The 14,770-nt window shown below is 41.0% G+C and overlaps 1 protein-coding gene across 1 annotated transcript in view; it reads left to right on the forward strand.

Annotated features, from left to right (window-relative positions):
* The first annotated feature begins 5,347 nt into the window (after positions 1-5,347).
* The window catches only part of TRHR (thyrotropin releasing hormone receptor), a 34,529-nt gene continuing 25,106 nt past the window's right edge, over positions 5,348-14,770 (forward strand). Inside the window, exon 1 of the mRNA XM_054590075.1 lies at positions 5,348-6,136. Within this exon, the coding sequence (XP_054446050.1) occupies positions 5,348-6,136 (789 nt within the window). The remainder of the gene's footprint in view (positions 6,137-14,770) is intronic.

The following is a 14,770-nucleotide window of genomic DNA, read 5'->3' on the forward strand; positions in this document are numbered from 1 at the left end:
TTTAAAGGACTTCAAAAAAAAGAAAAACCAATAAACCTAGCAGGTGAGATACAACTTTAATGGAATAGTTTCAAAAATCAAAAAGAATGCCAAATAGTCCAAAATGAACAAACTATCAAAATTTTACATAAAGGCTCCATTCTGAAAAACTTAAATTGAAAGGAAAAACTCCTTTCCTTTGATATTGATGATATTGGTCCTGTCTTTAAATTTTTGTTATTTTATTCATCAAAGGCTTTTTGCATTAACTTTAATTCCTTAAAAAATATCGCATTCAAATGTTAATTTTAAATATCAATCACTGAGGTTTTTGTCGCTCCTTTAAATGTTGCCCCGTCCTCACTCTGCCCTGGGGCCTACAACCACCGACTGAACCGAATGTCAACATTGTCGGTAACCCCAGGGGTACTTGACTGTAGTGGGCAGAGATGTTCTCTTTTCCAGCAAGCTCAGCCCCAGTTACGCCCATTTAAGACGCAGAGTGAGAGGAACACCTTTGTTCAGGGTCCAGATCCCCTTCTCAGACCCTAGCCCAATGCTAGGAAATACACTTCTTTCTCAAATATGTAGGAGGGCTGGCCTGGTAGGTACATTTTCAAACCCTCTCTAGGTGATTCTGATACATCATTGCTCCCCCCCTCCCACATCAAAACCCCTGAGCCAGATCATACAGTTACTCCCAGTGTTACTCAAACTATTGTTCAGAGACAAATAGCATCAGCATTACTTAGACGTGTCTAAGAAATGCATACGCTCATGTCCCATCCTCAAGCAAATAAAACAGCAGTTTGGAGATGAAGCCAGAGGTTTAGAATTTAATAAGATCTCTGGGAAACTCAGATGCATGCTAACATTTGGGAAATGCTGAGAGTATAAATAACCATCTATTCACTAACGGGTTTGTGAAAACAGTGGAGGACCACCTACTGCCCAGATAGCTAAGATCACCTCCTGAATTCCTCTTAGGTAGAGGTAGGTGGACCCAGCAGGTGTGATATCATGCCAGTCACTGGGTCTCAAGGACAAGCAGATAGTTTCCTGGAGTAGCAAGAAAAAGAAAGTATGATATTGAGAGCCAGCTATCTGATTAGGAATGTCAAGGATGGGAAGCAGAAGTACAGTACTAAATGTTTTCTCAAGTTCAGGGGTAAGGTCTGAGGCCAGACCCCAAAATAATCCTGACCAGGATTCCAAGAGCACTCTTAGAGGAGCCTGTGAAGTCTGATGCTCATTTATTCATGTTGGCCAAGTGGCACATGAGCGCGGCAGCCTGGCTAAAGATGGGGGTCAGAGAAAACAAAGGGAGCCTGAAATGGGCATGAAAGTGCATGCGGTGTTTGGGTTTGCCATCTACACTGCCGTAGCCATGAGTCGCCGTCCCTTTCCCCCAAAAAACAGGTGCCAGTGGAGTGTTCTCAAAGGATGCATCTCTCTAGTCAAAAGTACTCAAAAGATATACAAAGATCTTGTAAAAGATATAAAAGCTATGATTTTAATATCTTAGAGTTTAAGATACTGTGAGAAACAAAAATCTCAAACCAAATGTAAGGTTTAGTCTAATTGCGTCCTATTTTTGTGCAGTTCTTTACACATAGGGACATTTATTAGATATTATCTGATTGGGGTTTACAGATTTAAAAACACCTTATAAAATCACAGTTACTTTGAAAATACAATTTTGTAAAAAGTTTTTAGTTGACTAAAAATAGGCAGGACCATAATGAACAGACATGTCTGGGATGGTAGGGTCAGAAGTTTGAACTCCCCCACAGTTGAAAGAACAAGTTAAGGAGGAGGGGAGTTCATTTAAGTCAGAGCGGGAGGGAGGGCTCCTCACTAGAACACCTGCCTCATCGTCATCAGTGGCTGTTGCATCACCAGCTCAGGCTCCTCATGGCCAAAGCAGAATCATAAAATCGCTGTCCCTCAGGCTCCAAAATCCTTGCCATTTTACACAGCTGGCCTTTACATCTCCTGTGGCCTTCAATCAGAAGATCTTCACTTTCCCCACCTAACAAAAGGAAGCTGTGCTTTACACTGGGACTGAAGTCCTCTCTGGTCCCTCAGTCCATTGTCCCTACCACCCATAGATGACTTCTCTTTTACAACTTAAACCCTCTCAACATACTTTTTTTTATGCATATCTCACTGTAACTGTTTCTAAGTTTGCTTCTCCCAATAGACTGAGACCTATTCGAAAGTAAAAGCAAAATTTTATATACTAAGTCCTTGGTATATAGTAGGAGCTTAACAATTATGTGCTAAAAGAATAAGTAGAAGCATAAAATAGAGACTCAGAATGATGAACTTGCCTAGAAATATTGAAGAATGCAGTAAGAAAAGATTTGGAGCAGAGAGGGCATTGTCAGAGCAGATGGTATTATAAATCCTCTCTCCCGTCATCTTTACTACTCAAGTGTAAGATTAGAAGTAAGGTATTTTTGGGAGGCCTGGAAACTGAGTAAAGTCCTAGGGAGAATGACAGGAGAAGATGTACTTATGAAATATGACATCAAGAGGCATTTCGGGTTGGAGGTGGTGGGATCGGTATAGGGTAGGGAGGTCATGCCTTCATTTCAGAATTTTTTTATCCCAAAATGCAGAGATCTAATTAAGAAATTGGGTGTTCAGAACAATTTCTGTCCTCTAGACCAGGGAGAAAGGTAAAAGGTACATCCATTGTCCAGTCTGCTAAACCAGTTGGGAAAAGAAACTACTTCAATAGAACATGGGCTGAAATTCTCCTTGGGGTAAAAAGAATTTGCATTTGCCTGGTACTCTCCATTGTCACTCCCAGGAACTTGTGTGTGACACAGAGGTCAAGACTCAAACGGCTACAGAGACCAGGTATGTGTGATAACTGAGTGAAGCTGGCAGGTGTGACAGATGAGAAGGAGGTAGTGTTAAGTGAGGAAAATGGAAGGTACTTCCTACATCAAGGACCCCTCAAACTGCTACCGTCAATGACTACTTAGCTTCAGACAATTTCTATGCCAGAATATGGTCCTATGATTGCTAGATCTTTGCTATTTTTAGGAGAAACAGAAATCCAGATTCAGTATACAATTTCTCAGTTTTGAAAGGTAGACAATGATCAACTTATTTTAAATTACACCAGGTTTACATTGTGCAGGCTAAACAATACATGTTTGGAAGCTGAATCTGGGTCATGAGTCATTAATTTGTAACTACAGATGATTTGAAAGGAGCAGTAGATACTCAAGGAGCCCTTGGTTATTCAGAGGGTGGAATTTACTCGGTGATCCAGAGCTCCACTTTTAGGTCATTGTTACCTGGCTCTGAACACGGCTTTGATACGCCCATGGTCCTGTCTACTCAAAAATCTATTTTTCCATTGACATCTTCTAGAAGGACAATTTAACCATATAGGAATTTCATTCAGTTAAAGGTTGTTTTTATCAGTCAGTTAATAAAATAAAAGGGAACACTCATTAACATTTGGTGTATTCAGTTGGCGCCTGGGAGGTGAGATACGTTTGCTGAGCTGCCATAAAAGGGTATAAAGATTTGCCCATGGACTGCTTTAGACAAATAAAAATCAATGTCAAGTTCACATTTCATTTAAAAAGAAAAAGAAAAAGATGGGTCTATAAAGTTTCATTTCAGACGTGTGTTACCAGAGAGGCACGAATCACTGGCCTAGGTTTCCACTGAACAAGTTTTCACCTAGAAATAAATTGACAGGAGACATTGCTGGGTGGTACATGTGCCTGATGGTCCAGAGGGTAGATGAAGACAGCAGAGGCACCCAGAGAAAATTAGAGAAATTCTATCAAGTGATGCAGAGGCAGAATTGAAAAACTAGCTTAGCAGATCAGGTACAGGTTTAAATTGATGTCCTCAGCTCAAACAGTTTTTCTAATTCAGTAATGTTTATAAGCCTCAGAAGATTGAGGCTGAAATGGTTTTAGATCAATTTTAACTCATTCTCCATTCATATGATATGAGCAGAGGGAGACAATTTTACTGGTTTACTGGAGAAACAGTCTCAGGGTTTCCGTAGTAGAGAAAGAAGTTGATTTCCACTCAGACAGATATTTCAAGCTCCAAGGGCTGTGTCTGGGCTGAGAAGGATGTGCGTGCTATTCCCAAAGTCCTACCAAACAGGCAGTGTCAATATATTTCGGGGCTGCTCAGGGACTGAAGTACCTGCAGAACTCAGGCCATAAGCAACTATGAAGACCACCTGCTACTGGGTCCCTTGCTTGTGATTTCAGCCTTCCAGAGTGAGGAGTGTAACATCAGCAGAGTTAAAAGTAAATCCTTCAAGGGGAGAAGATTAAGAATCAGTGAGGACCGAGTGGCATTTGTAAATGTGTATGTGAGTGTGTGTGTGTGTGTGTGTGTGTGTGTGTGTGTGTGTGTGTGTGTGTGTGAGAGAGAGAGAGAGAGAGAGAGAGAGAGAATGAGAGAGAGAGAGTTCTCATTAGGAGACGATCTATGATTTGACAGCCTCGCTGCTCCGGCTCCTGCTGCTGCCTCTGCTGCGGCTGAATGGTCTGTCATCACTTGAACAGAGCTGCGAGGGTTCAGGGGAACTGCAGTTCTGGAGACTGAGCACTGCTAAGGGGGCCCCCTGTCAAACAAAGTAGACGAGAATTTCTGCAGGTTTGGGAACTTGGACTTCTTACTGCCTCATCCCTCTGGGGAAGCAAGCAGCGCAACAGAAGAATAAAAGGTAAGAGAAGAGGCTGTTCTTTATAGGGTAGGTAGGGCAGGGGGCCCCCGGGGATATAGGCTCAAAGGCCAGCTTTCCTGTAAGCGAAGGCATCCCACCCTCTGGGAGCTAAGGAGGAAGATGCTGATTTCCCTCCAGGCTTGATCGGTGAGCCTCTTGGCTCCCCCACCACCACCTCCCCCTTCTCGTACCTTTTTCTCATTTTTCCTTTTTCCAAGCATCTGAGATGTTTCTTGGTATTTATTTTTTAGTTAGCAGATATTGTTTAGTCTTTTCCCTCTGAGCACTCTTTCACAACAGGGAGCTTTTTCAGTTTCTTAAGCATTTTTCTCTATGAAGAGGAAACCGGTCCCTCTTCCTGTAAGCTGGTCAAAACAGTTGCTACACTAGATCCTACACTGGAGTTGCAATAAAAGGAGTTTTCAGAAGTACGCATGAGCCCTATCCTTGCAAACAAAGGGGAGGGGAGAGGAGAGGGAGTGAAGGTTTAGCAGGCAGAAACGGTGTCTTTATCTGAAATGGCAAGACTGTGAATGAATATGGACTCTTTACTCCTCCCAGGGCAGAGAAACGCTGTGATAAAAGCAAGACGCTGGCAAGAGGATGTTTTGAGAAGTGTAGTTTCAGAACAACTTCAAACCACTGAAGATGGAAAACGAGACTGTAAGTGAACTGAACCAAACACAGCTTCAGCCACGAGCAGAGGTGGCCCTAGAATACCAAGTAGTCACCATCTTACTTGTGCTCATTATTTGTGGCCTGGGCATCGTGGGCAACATCATGGTAGTCCTGGTCGTCATGAGAACCAAGCACATGAGGACCCCCACAAACTGCTACTTGGTGAGTCTGGCAGTCGCCGATCTCATGGTCCTGGTGGCCGCGGGCCTACCCAACATCACGGACAGTATCTATGGCTTCTGGGTCTACGGCTATGTGGGCTGCCTGTGCATTACGTACCTCCAGTACTTGGGCATTAACGCATCCTCTTGCTCCATCACAGCCTTTACTATTGAGAGGTACATAGCAATCTGTCACCCCATCAAAGCCCAGTTTCTCTGCACATTTTCCAGAGCTAAAAAGATCATCATCTTTGTCTGGGCTTTCACCTCCATTTACTGTATGCTCTGGTTCTTTCTGCTGGATCTCAATATTAGCACCTACAAAAATGCGATCGTGGTGTCCTGTGGCTACAAGATCTCCAGAAATTACTACTCACCTATTTACCTAATGGACTTTGCTGTCTTTTATGTTGTGCCGATGATCCTGGCCACTGTCCTCTATGGATTCATAGCTAGGATCCTCTTCTTAAATCCCATTCCTTCAGATCCTAAAGAAAACTCTAAGACGTGGAAAAACGACTCAACTCATCAGAATAAGAATTTGAATTCGAAGACCTCGAATAGGAGTTTCAACAGCACAGTATCTTCAAGGAAGCAGGTAAGGAAATCTGAACGTCCAGGTCCACAGGGGAAATGCGGGCCAGAGTTCCTTGTGAGATAAAATCAACTTTGCCCTTCTTAGCTGCTGCTTCAACCAAAATGCAATCATGCAAACATTTCACAGAGTAAGCTTCTGCTTTACATATTAAATCCATCTCTAAAGCAACTGAAGACCTAAAAATAGATGGAGAGATGTTGATAGAACATCAGGGAGTACCAGTTCAGGTGTTATTAACATATAAGGAAATATAAGCAGAAGCCCTGGACATCCACCTATGAATGTTTGTGCCTCTCTGGGAAATGTTATAAAAATATTTATACCTTTTCTGGCTTCTGGAGGGAGCAACTGGATATCTTTAAGAATCCTATTGCATGGCAAAGGTTTGACAAGATAGTTTGAAAAAAGGTGAGACAAAGCAATAATAAAACTTTTCTTAGCATTCTATCGTTGCTCATGAATGAGACACATAACTGAGAGGGGTTCCTGAACTTACTTTTTAAAATCTTAGTGAGAAAGATTCTATCACCCTCTTCCCCAGTTCCCTACAAAGCATCTCAGCCTGCAGAAGCCGAAAATGCACTTTGCTCAGGAAATGTTCTAATAAAAAGCTTAACACCAAGCTTGACTTGTTACAAAAAATAATTGAATTTTTAAAAATGTCTATTTTTTTCTGCTAAACACAACTCAAAATCCCTTTATGTTTTCAGATCACCTAAATCCCCATGTGGTTACAACTGAATAGTGGTTTTACGAGTACAACTTTGTTACAGTAGATACAGTTAAAAAGACAATATAGGAACAAAATACTTTTATAGCATATACATATTTATATTTACACGGTTGCTCTTAGTTGTTTATGAATTTAGTTTTTAGTCCCTTTCTTTCTTTGCTAAACAGAATAAACACATGGTAAACGTTTATGCTCATAGCTGAAAAAGAAAACTTGAAATCAATACTATCAGCTATTTCAAATGGGCTGGTTTTGTGTGTGTGTGTGTGTGTGTGTGTGTGTGTGTGTGTGTATGCGTGCGCGTACATGTGTAGGGAATACAGTTCTCCCCATGTGCGCAGAAAGGAACTGAGTATACCTTTTTAAGTATGCATATGGATCATCTATGCTATCACTTTCTAAACTCTAGATTAGCTCATATATGAAGAATTCTAATAGGACATTTGGGTACAAGTGAAATAAGCTACAAGTAAATGTCTGTTTTAGATAGACATGAAATAAAGAACTATAACCGAAAGAAATATTTACAGCATTTTAAATGATACTGTGGTACTTGATTTATACAACAATTGAAGATGCTTAGAGGATAGAAAGGGAAGACCTGAGCAACTATTGCCAGCTCTCAGATTCCTATTGCATTGGGTCTAGCAGTGCTACCTAATACAAGACGTATTTGACTATTATCCAAAACCTGATTAAGGGAAATTTAGAGAGAACTGCTGACCATCTGCCAAGAAAAACATTAACAAATACAATAAGAAAGTAAAGAATATGTACATCTCAGTTAGAGACAAATCATGGGTTAATGTCTGTAACACAGAAGGTCAGTAAGTAAATTTATTCATTAGACTCCAATTGATATTCTTGTTATAAATTCTGAAACATTGTTTGTCTGGTCTAATATCCTTCCTTTCAATTATAGTCATTAGTACCTAACACCATTAATAATGTGCTTTAAATTGTTAATTGTGTTACATGTTCACACTGTTATTTCATGTTAAGATAAGCTGTCTTCATAGAGGCTGTGTGGTAAAAGAAAAAGCCAAAAATTTGTCTCCAAAGAATCCTGAGCTTAAATGCCAAGGTTCTAGCCAAGTTGTACAATCTTGGATAAGCAGGACTCTCTGTGCCTCAGTTTCCTCATTTATAAAATGAGGCTAGTTGGCAATATCCAGGGTTGTAAGAGTTCAGTGAACTATCTAATAAAAGACACCTAGAATGGTGTGGTTACTAACATGAGGTGTTAATTAACCTCCTTCATAAATTTTTGATATGTTGGGAGCTGTTAAGAAAACAGATTTATTCTTAGAAAAACATTTGCCATTTAAACAAAGATTATTTGTTAAACAGGTGTGTATATCATATAGTGATGTCCCTTGGGAAATTTTTAGTAATTAAGGCATTTGGAAATGTATTCAGAGCACCTTGGGTTGTCACAACAACATCACCGTCAGCTAGCGTCAAGAGCCAGGGGTGCCAAATATCCTGAAACATGCAAGACAGTCCTGCACAATGAAGTGCCCGGCTCCCAAAGCCAGTAACACCCTCAGTGAGAAATAGGAGATGGTACATAAATCAGTAGCATTGTATTTAAAGACAAGGTCACCTAATTCAGTCCTGATCATGGATAGGATGGAAATCCAGAGGAAAAGAAAGGAAATTATGAAGCTAGAGCAATCAGAGAAGATATAAGAGAAGAGGTGGCATTTGAGAAGGCTCTAGAAAGATGGAGATAATTTGGAAAGTAAAAGTCAGAAGGGACAGCACTCCACAGGGAAAGGACGTGGCTGGGCTGAGAAGGGTATGGGTTTGAAGACGGGACATGAGCGCATAGGGAGTGATTTTTAATGGGATGGAGTGACTTGTTTGACACAAATGAATGATGTATTTGAGCAGGTAATGAAGAGTAAGATTGGATGATGATGATGTGTGTATGCGTGCGCGCGCGCGCGCGCGTGCACGGCAGGGGTTGCGGGTGGAGAGAGGATTCTTTGGAGAATCTCAAGTATCAGGCAGAGAAAGGAGACTGAACAGTTGTACAGGGGCAGCAAGGAATGAGAGTGGTGAGCAGGAAGCAGCAACGGGGAGAGGGGCGCTCGGGGGCGATGACCCTGACGGCGGTGGACAGGGCTGATTCGGGGGGGGCCAGGCACTGGTGGCAAAAGATCACTCAGAAAGTTGGTTGTAGTGATTCAGGGAGGAGGTTGCATGGTTCTCTATCAGGACAATTTAAAGTAAGATACGAACTGGAGAGACGTTTCAAAGAAAGAAAAGACAAGAGGTGAACGTATTAGGTACAAGAGGAGCAGAGAGGACACCTCAGTGTGGCACCGGGGCTCTGAGTCTGGGACAACGGTGGTGCCCCCGACACATGGGAACGAGTGCCATGAAGTTCTGGCCAAAATCAAGGACCCCTGCTGATCTGGCTTTTTCCTCTTCTGAACAGTTCTTTTCTTATATCTTTGAAAGTTTAAACCTCCACCTGCTATAACCCAAGGACTTTTATTTTAATATTTTCTCTGCATTGTTTTTCTTTCAGGCAAGTTTAATTCATGTTTTAATGAATATTCCATCGAGGCCAGGCCTTTCTAACCAAGCTATTAAAGTCAAATGTACATAGCCTAAAAGAACTACATTTAAAAAGGAAGTTAAAGAGCATTTATATGTAAGGAACAAACATGAGTTTTTTGTTTGTTTTTTATTTATATCCTCTATGCAGAAAATCCAGGCCAGAATCTCCCCCCACCATTAGTCAGAGATTTAATTATATCTTAGGAAACAAAAGAAATAATTGATAAATCCAATAAAGTGAGTTACCCAAACTAATGCATAGACAAAAGAATTATTTGGCTGACAAAATTTTTTGTTTCACAACTTGTTGTTTTCATATTGAGGAGACACAGTTTAAATAATCAGTTTGTCACATTTCAGCCATATCTGCACAATGCGGAAATATTCTCTCAGTTCAGTCAATTCAGGTGTTCAGCATTGTGTAGAAAAAATATCTCTATTATTGACTGTATATTTCAAAGGAATTGATTGGATCTTTGGCATTTTGAAGGCAACAAAAACATGTGCCTCCAAAGGGCTATCACAGGGATGAACACGTTCCATTTGAGTATTTGCTTTCCACAGGACGCAGGGGTCTGCAGAACCCTTTATTGATCACGCGACCAGTTTTATTTTCAGTTGATTCACTCCCCTGTAGTTTTCCTTCCTGTCAGTGTGACTGGGTGGGGGGTCGGGGGGGACACTAACATATTCCAGAAAGAAGCTTCCAGACTTTCTGGCCAAATTTTCATTATGGGTTTTATGTGACTAAACAAGCCTTTAAAATACCAAATGGCCTTTGTTTCCATAAATGTCATAGAAAGCTTCTAACTTACTAGAAGAATGTTGGTAGCCCAAGAAACAAAAGCAGTTCTTTTTTTCAAGCAACACTTGCCTTTTGTTGTTGTTGCCATTGTTACTACAATGACAACATAAAAGCAATCATGTTTTTTATGAAACACACAGAAAACTAGGAATAAGAAAAAAGCATCTTTTATCCCACTTCTTATAATCACAGTGTATTAGCATTTAGAGTTATATTCTTTTTCTAATGTTCTCACATGATCTTTTTTATATAATTAGTATATACACATATTATAAATTGATATTCTCAAGTAGAAGAACACAGACAAAAGCAAAAGGGTAAGACTGAGTTCGTTTCTCTCAACCTCAGTTGCTTATCAATAAAATGGGAATAACAATTACTCGTAGAGTTGCTGCTCAAATTAAATGAGCTGCATCAGACAAGATCCATGATTGCTCTGCTCCCACCTGCCCTGTCGGCTACCCCCGCCCCCACACCTGCCCTCAGCGGTCCGCAGCTCCTAGACAGCCTCCTCTCTCTCTTCGAAGCGATGTCCTGTAGTATGATGTGCTCGTGGCCAGTGAAGAAAGGGCTTTAACGTGCCTTCTTTCTTCTCCCCCTGCCTCCTAACTCCAACTTCCACTGGTATTTACTTTTTAAAGAAGAAACCTGAAACAAGAAAAATACCTTTAAGACATAGGGAGGAAGGCATAATGGCAAGACGTCAGGCAATAGGGCTGATATTTGGAGCATAGAGTCCCTTAAGTTATGTGAGTAGCTTAATTTCCTTACAAGGCAAATTAATGACACAAAACTCTTCAACATTAAGCCTAAATTAGAGGTTTCTCAAATTCACTGGGACTGTTTTTATAGTGTTTTCACAGGCCCATCTTTTATTTGTAATTGTTTTATTTGTTCCACTTGCTTGGCTTCAACCACATCCTTAATAGTTTAAAGATCTCTATGTTGGAAAAAAAAAGTGCAATTTTTGTCATTTAGCACATGGATATCTAAGTGTACCATCTTATTCTTATTATTAAAAAAAATAACGTTATATTTTCTGATTCGCACTGTGTATATCCCATAAACTAAGTGAAAATCCCCTGCAGTTAGATGCTTTGTATCCTATGGTTACATGAACACACATCCTTTGTTCCCAATTTTACACTTGTAGCTTTAAGCCATAATTTCATCAGCAAAGAAAAATTAATTTTTCTAAATGCCTGCAAGAAGGGAAATCTTGTACTCCTTCAGAATTCTCAATTTGGCCTCACATACCAAAAAAAAAAAAACCCCATAAAATCAGCTAACCTTGAAAATAACAAACTATTTTATACTTCTTTATGTAGCCTCTCGTGAATTCTTCCTACTGCAAGTAGATATCCCAAGTTCCAAACAGGTCAAAGGGAGGGCTGTATCTATGTTCTCAGTCTATTTTCCTTCTTTTTTAATGCATTGGAGGAAGGACAAAAGGTATAAAATTTGATCTTGGTCAACAGTAAGTAAAATTTTGCAATAGGTCATTTTATATTCAATGTCCTCCTCAATTTAATTAAACAGCCTGAAAAGCACTTAGCACTGGCAGAGGGTTGGAAGCTACGGGGATACATAAAGACAAGCGCTTCACCTTCAGGGAGCTCCCTGCTGGCCACAGGCACAAGTAATTCTGAATGGACTGTTATGTCCTACAACAGAGGACACGCATCCGTGAGGGGAAAAAAAAATGGGTTGGGGCGCAGGGGGATGGGGACGGGAAACGAAGGGAGGTTTTATGGAGCTCATAACAGTCAACAGGGCCCGTAAAGATGGGCAGAATGTGTAAAATCAGCAATAAGGAGAAAGAGAGAAAAGGAAGGGACACAGTTCAACACAAAAGGGAAGTGTCCAGAGAGGGATTTCTGAGCCAGGTCGCAGTCCTGGTGCATCTACCCCGCCACCCCTCCCAGCCCTGCCCTTTGTCATGCTCCCTGCTGTCATCCATCCCCACGGTCACCGCTGCCGCCTCTCAGTCTCCACAGGCAGCTCCAGCAAAGGCATCTCCCAACCTGTATGATCGTCTTTGGGACCTCCTGCAAGTACGGAAAATCTAATACGTCTAAAACTAAACCCATTATTTTCCCTGATAACCCCTTACCTTCTTGTTTCTTTCCTGTTTTAGGCTCCCAGGCCAGAAATCTAGGAGGCCCTCTCAGTGCCTATCTGTCCCACCCACCTGCAAATCTCAGCACTAGCCAAGGCCTGGCACCTGCAGCTCCTAGCCCTCAACTCTGACCTCCCCGGTCCCGCTGCCGTTGTCCCAGGTCACTGCTTGTCTCCTGCTTTAGTCCAACACACACCTCAGCAGCCTTTCTGACTCCCATTCTACTCACTCCTCCCAAATCATTCTGCACATTGCTCACCAACAGATCTCTCTAACACAGAGGCATGTTATTAAAATGATGGTGATAGCTCCCTGAGGCCTAGAGTTTAAACTCGTCAGCATAACAAATAAGGTGGGAACATAGGCTCCCTCCTATGGTCTCAGCATCCTCTCTCCTGGTTCTCCTAACTTACAGTCTGTACTCCAGTGATACCAGATTATCTGTCGTTTTCTGAATTTTCTATGTCCTCCCACTGGAATGCCCTTCATCCGGCAAACTCCCAATTACCTTTTAAATCTAAGATTAACTGATGCCCCCCATGTACCCCATCAAGCCTTCCCAGAATTTCTCAAGCAAATATATGTATACCTGAATGCCTAGTTATAACTGTGTATGCTAGGAGTTCTACCTATGCTTTTACAGTATTTTGCATATACTTCTGGGTTAGTTATTCTTATGTATCATAATTTTTGGCCTGTCAGTCCTTCCACTGCCACCAACATCCTTAAGAGTAGAGACTTCCAGCCCCAGTGCCCTCAGCCCTGAGTCTGATATACAGCAGGCCCCCAGAAGTGTATATATGTTGTCATATGTTACAGCCAAAGAATACAGGCTTTACAAGTGCAGGTTAATAGCATCTTTTCCCAGCTCTGCATTCAGTGACATCATACTGATTGCTTACAATTGGTCCTGGTTAGAGTATATACATTGCAGAAATCAACAAATATGACAATTCAGGGCCCCACCCTTCTTTTGGGGTGAGACAATTGCTAAATATTTATCAGTACACTTGTAGTGTGTGTATATGTGTCATATATAATTCTCTATATAATAAATGAATGGGAAATATTACTTGTATGCATACTTTAAGGTTCAGTGAATTCTTACACTTTATTTTGCTCCCTAAAAAAATTGTTTACTAATGCTTTGTCCTTCACTTTTAATTAAAACTTCTCTGTCTTTATTGAACCCTTTTTGAATTCCAAAATAGCCAAACTAGCTGCCTGCTAGTATGTTGCTGAGTTTGTTCATAAGTAAGTCTTTTTAGGAAGATTTCCCTCTTTCAGACAGCTCAGGCTGACTTAGAAACATGGCAGACTCAGATAATAAATTATGTTTTGTATCATTTCCTGTTGTTTTTCCAATGAGCCTTTAAAATACCCTCCATGATGAGGGAGCTACATTGGACGGAACGGGCAAAGGTGCACTGGGTTGGCAACTGTGGGAAGGAACACAGTGTGAGCAGAGGTATAAAGATGAGAATAAATCACCTGAGAGCTTCTATGTGACTAATTTTCCTAAACCAATTTGCACACATCACCTTTTCAAAAAGACATACCCCCAATCTCCTCTGACTGACTTTCAAAGCCTATTAAAATCTGACCTTTGCATCATTTTTCTGGCTTTGTTCATCCATTATTTCTTTAATTCAACCCACAATTATTGAGTACCAATTTCATACCACACGTTGCTCTAGAAAACTACTGATAGCTGTTATCTTATGGAACTTCAGTAAAATACAAACAATCATTATTCAAAAACAGTTGGAAAATATAATTTCAGGCTGTACAGTATACAAAAAAGGCAAAAATGAAAGAGTGAACACTATAGTTAAGGCTGGAGAGCAAGCTCCCAACAAAGTCAAAGTCACTTCTGCTCTTGTGTAATGAGTAGGCTTTCACCAAGCCAACATGAAAAATAGACCTTTAAACCAACAGACGTAGTCATTTATGTCAGTAAGCAAGCTGAGCCCAGGACAGACCTGGAAGGCCCCGTGTGTCTTCCGAAGGCATCTGAACTTGGTTCTAAAGCACTGGGGAACCATTGAAGTCCTCTAACAAGGAGAACGGCCAATGGGATTTGACTTTGCGGAACTTTTCTCATAAAATTGTCAACCCAGAACCAGGGAAATAGAAATAAGGCTTTCGCAATCCAAGCCAGAACAAAAGAAGGCTTGAATGAGGAGGTAACAGTAGGAAAAGGTAGGAATGATATATATCACTCAAATCAGTGGAATTTAACTATAAGTTTAGCAGATGAATGAGAGAACTTCCAAGGGGGGGGGGTCCCAGACTTTTAGCTGGGGTGACTGGACCGGCAAGGGTGTCATTTAGTATGGCACAGAAGACAAGAGGAAGAGAGGTCTTATCTATATTTATTACTTCCCCATAGATTCAGGCACATTA

The sequence above is a fragment of the Pteronotus mesoamericanus genome, unplaced genomic scaffold (assembly GCF_021234165.1).
Source record: "Pteronotus mesoamericanus isolate MK-2021 breed Mesoamerican mustached bat unplaced genomic scaffold, CSHL_Meso_final scaffold_174, whole genome shotgun sequence".
Lineage (NCBI taxonomy): Eukaryota > Metazoa > Chordata > Mammalia > Chiroptera > Mormoopidae > Pteronotus > Pteronotus mesoamericanus.